This window comes from Myotis davidii, unplaced genomic scaffold, assembly GCF_000327345.1.
Source record: "Myotis davidii unplaced genomic scaffold, ASM32734v1 scaffold472, whole genome shotgun sequence".
Classification (NCBI taxonomy): domain Eukaryota; kingdom Metazoa; phylum Chordata; class Mammalia; order Chiroptera; family Vespertilionidae; genus Myotis; species Myotis davidii.
Genome location: NW_006283774.1, coordinates 1,028,590 through 1,039,482, shown reverse-complemented (window position 1 = coordinate 1,039,482; position 10,893 = coordinate 1,028,590). Strand labels below are relative to the sequence as shown.

General features: G+C 57.9%; 1 protein-coding gene across 1 annotated transcript in view; it reads right to left on the bottom strand.

Annotated features, from left to right (window-relative positions):
- ABCA13 (ATP binding cassette subfamily A member 13) overlaps positions 1 to 10,893 on the bottom strand; it is a 143,734-nt gene that overhangs the window by 52,639 nt on the left and 80,202 nt on the right. Inside the window, 6 exon segments of the mRNA XM_006754021.2 lie at positions 1,161 to 1,341; positions 2,142 to 2,279; positions 5,247 to 5,378; positions 6,726 to 6,795; positions 8,180 to 8,509; positions 9,824 to 9,938. Of these exon segments, the coding sequence (XP_006754084.2) occupies positions 1,161 to 1,341; positions 2,142 to 2,279; positions 5,247 to 5,378; positions 6,726 to 6,795; positions 8,180 to 8,509; positions 9,824 to 9,938 (966 nt within the window).

Below are 10,893 nucleotides of genomic sequence, written 5' to 3'. Positions count from 1 at the left end.
GAGAACCTAGAGACAGAAGAACTTTGCTGGAGAGAACATGGCGAAAGATCCTGGACAGAACCTGGCTACAGAACCTGGCTGGAGAACTTAGACAGAACCTGGCGACCAAACCCAGCTGGAGAACCTGGCGACCGAACCTGGCTGGAGAACCTAAGCGAGGAACATGGCTACAGAACCTGGCTGGAGAACCTGGAGAACGTGGCTGGAGAACCTAGCAAGAGAACATGGACACAGAACTTGGCTGGAGATTGTGGCTAGAGATCCTGGCAAGGCCGCTGATCAACTGAACGCTGTCTCCGTGTCATTCCTTCTTTGCCGACTCCGTCCGCACCTTTGGGGACCCCTGGACCTGCTGGGGCTGTACCCCGGCACTCACTGGGCTTTCTGAAGCTTCGTGTATGTTCCTTTCCGGTCGCTGCTGTCATGAGGCAGAGACAGCGGCTGCTCCACCAGGGACGTCCCTCACCGCTGCAGGCTTGGCCTTAAAGGGCCACTGTCCCACAGGCCGCTCGGCTGCTTTGGGGCCATGCGCGTCCGAGCTCCTTATTTGTCTGGGACCACGAGGCTTGATGCTTTAACCAAAAGCACGGCCTTTGGATTCTAAACTAAACACCAAATCTTAAAAGAACAGCCAACCACACAAAATCGGAACATGAAAAACTACTCAGGTGTTTACAAAACTACAAACTCCGCTCTGAATGTCACCTTCCTACAGAAACGCACACAATTAAAGGGAGAACAATGAAAAGGGCCCTAGAACTTTCCAAGACTCAAGTAAAAGCAGGTGAGTTCATTGTAAGGAAAACAGGAAGAATTAAAGATTTTAAAACCCGTCACCCTCCCCTTGCACCTGCCCCAGGCCTGCAGGGTGGCTTGGGGGGCGGAGGGAGGGCGCACAGCAGTCGGGCAGAGGGCAGAGGGCAGGGGCAGGGGGCAGAGGGCAAAGTGCAGGGGAAGGGGGCAGAGGGCAGAGTGCAGGGGCAAAGGGCAGGGGCAGGGGCAGGGGGCAGAGTGCAGGGGCAGAGAGCAGGGTCCAGAGGGCAGGGGCAGAGGGCAGAGGGCCATGCTTCCTCCGTGAGAAAGGAACCGAGCCTCGCTGCTCGGTGGGCTGGCGTTTAGGAAGGGGAGCCCCGAGTTTTACGAGATGGAAGGGGACACACATGACGGTGGTCTTCCCGGCGCCGTTGGCCCCCAGCAGGGCGGTGATCTGGCCTCTGTGGAAGGTGAGGGTCAGGTCCTTCACGGCCGCCTGGCAGGGCTGGTACTCCTTGGTCACGGACACCAGGGTGACACCCGGGGGGCCTCCTTCCCGCTCCCCTTTCCCCTGCTGAGGCCACAACCCTGTGAAAGTGCAAACACACCTGAGGGGTGGCACCGCCCCCGCCAGTGCAGTGACCCAGCCGTGGCCCCAGACATGAATTCTGGCTCCAAAACACGTGGAACATGCAAAAATCTCCCTTCACCAAAATCAAAAGGCAAATTACATAACGGCAACAAGTAAGTGAAACCTCTGGCCACCAAGGTTTGTACCCTCATGGCATCCATTCTGTAATGAAACAAAAATAAGCACCCACGCACCTGCACATGTATGCACATACATGCACACGCACATGCATGGGCACATGCATACACCCACACGTGTGCATACATGGACACGTGTGTCCACACACCTGCACATGCGTGGACACATTCATGCGCGCGCACATGCATGTACATGTGCACACTTACACGTCGGCACACGTTGCATGTACATCTGCAGAGGACAGCAGCAAGCAGGTTAGTCACACACCACAACGACCTCAGGCAATAGCTTGGGTGGAGGAGGAAAAGGTGCTTGCTGTGCCCGATCTCCTAAGAGGCTCCAATTCCCCGTGTGACGTGTGACATGGGAGACCATCCCTTCACAGCCTGACTGCAGAGCCACCGTCCCGAGGGCCTGTGCACTCAGATGCCCGGCCGTCGTCTCCACGGGCCCAGGGATGGCAGGACGGGCAGAGGGGCCACCCTCCTGCCTGTCCCCATAGCTCCCTGGGAGCAGGAACAGGATGCGCCGCCCCCCCCCCGCCCCGCCCCAGGGAAGCACCAGGGGAGGATGTGGGAACCCTAAGTGTCTGCCGTGCCCCATGCCGCTCTGTACACACCTGTGTGTCCGACGTCCTCACGGAGGGAAAACAGCCTGGAAGCCCGAGCGCACGGCCTCCGGGTGGCCAGGCCACACGCGCCCTTCCAGGAGGATGCCACGAAAGGGAAATACCACGGCTTCTGGACACCCCCGGAGCCTGGGAAACGAGGCACCGGTCAGACCCATTCAGCTCTTTTCTACTCAGAACATCCTGCAACAGGACATCCTAACTCTGAACACCGCGTTATTCCATGCCGACACGTTCCACACACGTGCCGTGGACGGGCCAGCGGCAATCTCGGGCCTGCCCCCTGCTCACTGCACAGGGCCACTGGGCCCTCCCTCCCCTGCCCCTGGGGCCTCCTGAGCAGGTGGCAATACAGGTGGAAAGCAGGCAGCTGGGAGAGGACTTGCAGAGTTAGGAGAAGGATGTTAGAAATAAGTTGGGTATTAATGGTGATTTGCTCATTAGGCCATCCCAGCTCTAACCAATCTGGACTTTAAAGATACGCCTCCCCCCCCCATTGATCTATTAACGTAAATGAACGGGAGCCGCCAAACCCAGGCTGGCGGGGCCGGGGCTCCCAGCTCCTCGCCCTGTGCCCTGCTTCCCGTGCACGCTGCCCGCTCCGCGCCGGCCCACCACCAAGTGTGGCTGCGCATCCACATGGGCCCCGAGCTCGCCTCCCAGGCTGGAACCCATCAGCCGAGCCCCACATTGGCAGTGATGGAAGCAGGGAGGGGCGTCAGACAGACCCGAGAATGCGAGCAGCCCACGCGCACGTGAGGAAGATTGTGAGACACGAAGCCTGAGCGGCCAGATGTGCCGTGAGCTGCGGCAGCGGGAGCCTCCTGATGGCCGAGGCCGGGAGAGCCGTGCAGGCCTGGCCCTCGTGCAGCAGCAGGCCCTGGCCTTCCTTCTCTGCGAGGCAGCCACTGGACGTGGTTGCACAGCAGCAGAGAGAGATCTAAACCCGGGTGCATTCTGAAAGCAAGATGTGGAGGGGGGAGCTTATCCCTCAGAGCGGGGTGCTTATCACACCTTCCTCCATGGCTTCCACCAGCTTCTTCACTTGAGTTTCTCCAGGTGTGACCTCAAAGTGCACTTCTGCACCCCAAGTCTTCTGTGTTTAATTGTCTTCAACATACGTGACAAAATACACCGCCTTCATCGTTTAAAGCGCCCCTGAGCACACGCACACTGCTGTCCAACCTCCAGAACCTCCCTCCGCCCACCCACCACCCACTCTCCGTCTCCGTGAACGTGACTGTTCTCGGGGGCTGCTCGGGTCTCCAGGGGGACGGCCAGCAGGACACGTGGGTTCCTGGGAAGAGACTCCCTACGAGGGGCGGGGGCACAGCATGGGTGCTGGGGACTCCCCACCCCCACGCCTCTCGTCAGATCTCCCCTCCCCAGAGCAGGGCTTTTGCAAAACTTGGCACAAGTCTGGGCAGGTGTCAATCCAGAGCTGCCAGAGCCGAAAGCAGCAGAAACTGCCACGAGCTGTGCTGCACACGGCGCTGGCATGGGAAGCAGGGCCGGAGGGAGGGCGCTGAGAGAGGGGCAGGGACTGTTACCTGCTACCAGACAAGAGGGAAGAGCGAGGGGACACACAGGCGCCCCTGGCAGCGAGCCGAGGGCATGGGGCCCAGGGCAGAGCCTGCTCAGACCCGAGGGCCATCCCTCACCATCGTTCCTCTCCCCAGGGCACGGCGCCACCTTCATAAAGACACTGCCCCACCCGCTCTGGGCCTCGTGACCGCTGTTCCAACCCTCGAGTCCTCCCAGGGAGAGCAGAACCCGCCCTCGCACCGTCTCTAAGGAAGAGGAGGACAGGCGCGTCCAGGCTCACTCCTCCCAGCAACACCAGCGGCTGCTCCCCAGCACGCCTCTCCCTGCTGTGCAGCTGCGGGGCCACACCCAACACGCCTGCTCTCTGCGCTCATTAAATCATTCGCGTTTTGAAAAGATGAAATATAAAACGTAGTCAATTCCTGTAGTTTAACTGCGTTACAGGAGAAGTGCATGTTTAAAGCAGAAAAATTAACAACAGAAAAAAGATGTCGCATAAGTCCACATCAACACCCACTTGGCATTTAAACCAAATTACGATGTTTTAAAATTGGTAACTAAATACTGAGATATGTCTTTTTAAAATCTGATTTGAGAATGTTATCATTTTCTTTAAATAGTTTTATAAGCTTATAAATTGTCCTAAACTTTATTTGGCTATTTGCAATTTGATCTAAATTCTTATAAATGAAACTCGATCGATTTTCATTACTTATGTCTTTGGTGTTTAGAAAAACCTTCCCTACCTTTACCAACCGTGCTTTTCCTATTGACTCATTACTCTCACGATGTTGTTTCTGATGGAATATGAACGAGTCAGGTTTTCTCTCTAGCAGGTTAACTGAGTATGTGCCTCTTCTCATTGACTGAAATGCAAACGCCACTACAGTGACTCGCTCACGAGTGGGCTGGCTACCGAGCGCTGCCATCTGCTCTCTGAGGGCTCCACTGTTAACATCCGCGTCGAGTTACAGGAAGGTTTTATACCATCACCGGTTGCTGTCGTTATTTTCAATGATTCTTGAACAGTATTATTAATTTATATGTCTAGCTATCTTTTGGAAACATTTCATCAATTAAAAATTTCCTTTTTTAGTATTTTACTTAAATAATTTGTGTTTTAGTATATTATGTTAACATGTTACATAACTTAAAGTTATATAAATGTCTACATTAGGCCCAGCCAGTGTGGCTCAATGGTTGAACATCAACCCATGAACCAGGAGTTCACGGTTTGATTTCCCGTCAGGGCACATGCCTGGGTTATGAGCTCAATCCCCAGTAGGGGGCATGCAGGAGGCAGCTGATCAATGAATCTCTCTCATCATTGATGTTTCTATCTCTCTCTCCCTCTCCCTTTCTCTCTGAGATCAATAAAAACATATTTTTTAAAAATAATGCATACATTGACTGGAGAAAGTCAGCATTAATTAAACAGTAAACACCCACATTTCCTCTCTCTGTCTCTGGCACAGCAGTTTTACTGCAACAGCTCAGTAGCTCACTCGCTTTCAGTTCATTCTGTCATCTCACAAAGTGTAGGTGTCTTACCAGGAACCAAGTTGCTCAGGTACCAGCCACACAGAAAGTAAAGGCCCGAGTCGACCAGAATCATCCCGCAGACCCAGCCGAGCGCCATGCCCGCCTGCTCCGGAGGCTGGTCCAAGTTGCCCCACTGGACCCCTGGAGGGAGGGAGGGCAGAGTCAACCAGGGAGGGCGATGGGGGTGCTAGTCCTGGAGGCTCTGGCAGAGCTGGCAGCAGCTGAAGCCCAAGGAGGGGCACTGGGTTCAATGCTACGGGCAGAGTGACCGTGAACATTAATATCCAACATTTAAACTTTCTGAAAGGTGCTTTCCTCATTTACTGGTTTTGAGAAAATAGGTATGTGGTACAAAAAGATAAAGAAAGCTCCTTGCAATCCAGACCCTAAATTATACCATTTTCCCTGCTCTTAGGAAATACATAAACAGGACGTACAAGGCCTGGGACGGGCTAGGACCATTATTTCTTACCATGTAGTTGCAATTTACTGCGGGTTAAAATACACACTAAGTAAGATATTCCTCTTCCTCAGTCCCCTAAGGACAAGCCTAGAACTCACAGAATAAATGCTGACGCTTGTGGGAATTTGTCCGAAATGATCAAAGGCCTGACAGTGACTGCTCCCTCCGCCTCCCGGACCAGCTGGTTTCGGAGCCGCTGCGGGCGCTCGGAGGCCTGGCTCGCGCGCCTGTCTCGGCACAGCCTCCGTGTGAAATGGCAAACGGCTCAGCGCGTTCTGCTGAAATGCCGGAGAATTCCGAGACCAGCGCCCAGGGAAAGGGCTAGTACACAGCAGCTGGAGGTGAGTTGCATTTATTGCGTATATCTTAACGGTAAGTGTTCACAAACACCATATAAACATGGAAGAAATATATGTCTGTCCTGGCTTAGGATGTCAGTTGTCAAAATTTCAAGATAAGTGAAAAAGGCTGCCAATCAATTTTTTAAAGTGTTATTTTAGGCTGAATTAATACGGATGCAATCATGGGAGTAAAGTGGATAATCGTACCCTCTCTGCACTGGTTAAGTCCCTTTCTGGACGCAGAGACGAGAGCGGGCAGACCGCAGTGGAGGCTGACGCGTGAGAGAGAGAATGGGAACGAAACTAGGAAAGTGGGCAGAGACCCAGGGAGGCAGAGTTCAGTTCGACAGGACCCTGAGAGCTGGGCGTGTGCACACCCCGTTCCTGGAAGCATTAGAAGGTTGCTAAGGGAACGAGGTGTCGGGGTACCGTGAGGAAAAGCCGGGCATTGGCTGGTGGGCAGACCGGGCAGCGCTGGGCCATGGCGCCGTGGCTACTCCCGAGCGTTCCGAGGGCCAGGGCAGCTGGACGCGGGAGGTGCTGCGCAGCCACACTGAGCACGAGCATCTCATCCCAAGGGCCCTGCTCTGGGGTGGGGACCTCCTACTGTCCCCCCACAACAGGACCCTGCAAACCCCTAGCACCCAGGCAACTGAGAGCGCCTGTAACCGCGCGTCGTCTTACCTGCCTCCTGCCCTTCCAGGAACGTGATGAAAAACACTCCTTGTCCAAAGGCGGTCGTGGAGAGGAGGCACTGCGCAGAGCGAGGAGAGAGAGAAACAGCCGCTGGTGCGTGACGGGACAGGATGTCCACGGCACCACGCGGTTCCCCCTAAGGGCCCGTATGCCCGTGTCCGCACCTGGACACACAGCCCACTGCCAGCCGCCGGAGAGCGGGGGACACGCTCGTCTCTAACGCTGAAAGGAACGGTCTCTCCTGCAGCGCCTGCAGGGATGACCCCACAGTGGGTCATCCTGTGTTCTGTGCTGAGCGAGGCCCCCAGCCCAGCACAGGGTGAGGACGCGCACGTGTCCTCGCCAGGACGACCAAGCGCGAGGGAACCGCCGCTCCGCTTCCGGGGCAGAGCTCCCAGGTCAGGAAGGCGGCTGAAAGGCGGCTCCCGTTACTAAAGCGTAAGGTACCAGAGGCAGGCTTCCCGGCTGGAAACCACCTGAGCATGCAGAGGCCATCAGACTTTGCAGGGAGCCCTTCCCCACGAGGTGAGCGTGAGACCGGCCGCAGCGTCTGAAACCCGTGCGGCGTGAACGGCCCTTTTCCTCCCTTTCCCTCCGTGGAGAGCATACGGGCCCTGCCCGGCCCCAGCGGCTTTCATTCCCCTGAAAACACCCAGCGCCAGCCCCAAAGTGTGATCATGGGTTTTCACAGGCGAGAGGCAAGTAGTCACACTGACGGCACCAGGCCATGCACACGGTGCTCGCCCAACAGGAGCGTCCGTCCGCCTGTCCGCCTGCATGTGGACGGTGCTGTGTGCGTGGCCCGCGGGGACCGGGCACAGAGGGGTCTACTGACACTGGAGAAAGGGATGTGGTTCGCACAGAATATTCTACCCTCAGGTCGGCACCAGCAGGAGACCCTCCCACCACTGACACCACAGGCAGCCGAGGCCGCACCTGCAGGGGGTGAACCCTGAGACAGCCCCGTGCCCGTGCGCTGAGCCCGACCCCGATAATGACGATACGTCCCTTCCCCGCCCACCATGTGTCCACCGGCGAGCGGCACCATCTTCTCCCTGAGTCACGTCAGACCTGGACGTGTCCTGCCGCTCTTTCTAGAGGCGCGTTGAGTGGGGAAAGCCTGACTTTGCTGACGGACAGGCTTCCACTTAATGCGCTGGCATTAATGGAGCTTCCGGGAGAAGGCTGGCTGCTAACGCTACGATATCTATGGAATTGCGTTTCTTCCCACGAGTGGAGCAGAGACCTGAAGCGCATGCTCCCGTGGGTACTGGGGATCGCCCCGTCTCCCCGGGAGGGGCTGTGAGGGGAGAAACTCCCAGCCCCCCGCAGGGCCCCTTAGGAAAGGAGACCAGAAGGCCGCAGGCGGAAAGGGCCGGGCGATGTGTGCTGTGGGTGGTGAGTTCTGTCTCGCTGGGCATCTTGCAAAGCTGCACACTCACCAGAAGCGTCTGGGCGGCCGCACTGAGCCGGCTGCGCAGCACCAGCAGCACGACGTAGGGCAGGAAGCTGGCCATGTACAGCAGGCTGCAGCAGAGCGCGGCCGTGGGCGCCCGCCGGAAGCACGCGCTCAGCAGGTAGCTCAGCATGACCACCGACACCCCAAAGTCCAGCAGGAAGAGGCACACGATGAAGGCGTTGCTGTGCGCGAAGATGCCGCTGGCTTTCAGGACGACGGCCAGGGCAGCGCTGCCCACGGCCATCACCGCCGCGTTCTCCAGGAACCAGGCCAGGAAGCTGGTGGCCGGGTGCACCCCCATCATCCGCAGGTGCTGCGGGGGAGGAAGCCGTTACCACAGCAGGGGGTGTCCTCTTCCTGGGGGAAGGCAGCTGGCGGGTGGGCGCCCCACCAGGACCTCCAGCCCCGCGAGGGCTCCATGCCAGGCAGGTCCCCTGAGCCCGCGTTTCCTTCTTGGGAGCCCACAGAGGCCGGTCCGTCCCATGAGGGCAGAGAGCTGGGCTGTGAATGCGTGGGAACAAGCTCCTCGCGGGAGACTACAGGGGACGGCTCAGGCCGGTCCCGCCCGGCCCTGCTGACCACGCAGGCCGCAGGCTTCCTCATTCCTGCGCCTCCTGCTCACTTCCATTCTGTGCTGTTTTCATTTTGCTTGTGTTGGTTTGGTTCATGAGGACAAAGAAAACAATAAAGGGGAAACACTTTTCCTTAAGTTCGAGGGGTTATGGCATAGGTTTTAGAATGAGTTTTGCTAAATAATTCAGTTTGAAGTAATTCAATAAAATTAATTCACTTGCTCATCTATAACATCGTGATACTGAGCATGAAGAAGGGTTTCCGGCCAAGGAGCTGGGAGCCCATGAGACTGACCGTCCTCCAGGCCCTCTGCCCAGGGCCCCCCTGGATCGGAGAGACCAGGATGCAGGGGGGGGGGGCGTGCAGAGCAGCGGGCAGTGCCACGTGGAGCCGAGCGGGACACGGGCACCCGCATGCTCTGTGCCCAATAAACAGCCGGTAAGCAAACCCTCTGCCTTTGTCCCCCGCCTCACCCTCCTGTGGCTAAAGGGGGCTCCCCAATACTTGCCTTGTTAAAAGCAATTTTGATAGTTTAGGTTTTGACAAAAATAGCAAGGCTGAGCCTGAAGAGCCCCAGCTCCGTTAGGACAGGAAGCCGGCTGTCCTGTCGTCCTGGGTGGAGTAAGAGTGGCTGAGCCCTGGGCGGGCGGCTCCACCAACCAGGCACCAAAGGCTGCCGGCTCGCTTCCGGTTGGGCACAGACCTAGGCTGCGGGTTCGACCCCCAGTGGGGTGTGTACAGAAGGCCACGTGGATGTTCCTCTCACGTCAGTGTCTCTCTCTCCCTCTGTCTCTCCCTCCCTTCCTCTCCCTCTCCCTTTCCCCTCTCCCTCTCCCCTTCCTCCCCAATGAACATCCTCGGGGAGTGAGCACACGGTTTCCCTCCTCCCATGTCACCTGCCTTTCACTTCCTCCATCTCCAAGGAAAGGCCTACTGACCCGCAGGCTTCGGACTGACGGTGATGCTCCCGGGACAGGGGCCCCAGGCTCCACGCGGAGCCCAGCAGAGGAGGGGCAGGCAGAGACCTGTCTCCCAGCAGCCCTGGGCGGCTCACCTCTTCCATCTGGATCTCCCGCTCGTAAACCAGCCTTCGGACCATGCTGGCCACAGACACGATCCACGTCAGCATCATGATCAGGGGCAGGAAGAAACCCACGTTGTTCAAGAATCTGTACGGAGGCACCAGGGGCTGTGAGCGTCAGCGGGTGGCTCTGCTCCCGCCAGGCAGCACCACACTGGGCATGCCTCCCCTCGCCGCCCCCTCCCACAGACACAGTCCCGACGCCGCCCCTCCCACACGGTCCCCACGGCACCCCCTCCCACTGACACGGTCCCCACGCCGCCCCCTCCCACTGACACGGTCCCCACGCCGCCCCCATTCCCACTGAGCACTGTCGGGAACAGCTCCCGCGGCCATGGCCACAGCCTGTGACGGGCAGGACAGCTCTTTGGGGTCCTGGCTCAATAGCTGCGCGAACTCACAAGGAGACACGTCTCGCTGACAGGGCTGTGGCCTCCACCGCCTGCCACTGCGGGTGACTCGCTCCCCAGAGGCCCTGCACCCCTTGGGGCCTGAGGTTCTCTGTCCTGAGCAGCCTTGGTCACCAGCATCGAGGCAGGTGACCCACTGCTCACCACGCATCAGCCACAGGGTTTCCAAAGCAGAGAGGGCGTTCTCCTGGCAAAACGTGGTCGTTTCAGTGTGTGAGGCACGCATCGCCCCTCAAAGAGCCGCGGGATCGTCCCGACACAAGCAACCAACCACCTGACATTTAGACGGTGCTGAGCTAGCGTTCTTCTCTATCTTCTCAGCTCTCGGTCGGTAACCATTGACTTCTAAAGCCAACAGTCACAGAGGAGACAAGTTCCGGTCAGGCACATCGCCCAGCACCCTCCCCCCATCAGATCCCCAGGAGAACAGCCCCCCAGATCCTCAGGAAAGCAGCCCCCCAGGTCCCCAAGAGAGCAGCCCCCCCAGATCCTCAGGAGAGAAGCTCTCTAGATCCCCAGGAGAGCTGCCCCCCAGATCCCCAGGACAGCAGCGCCCCCAGATCCTCAGGAGAGCAGCCCCCAGGTCCCCAGATCAGCGCCCCCAGATCCTCAGAAGAACAGCCCCCCAGACCC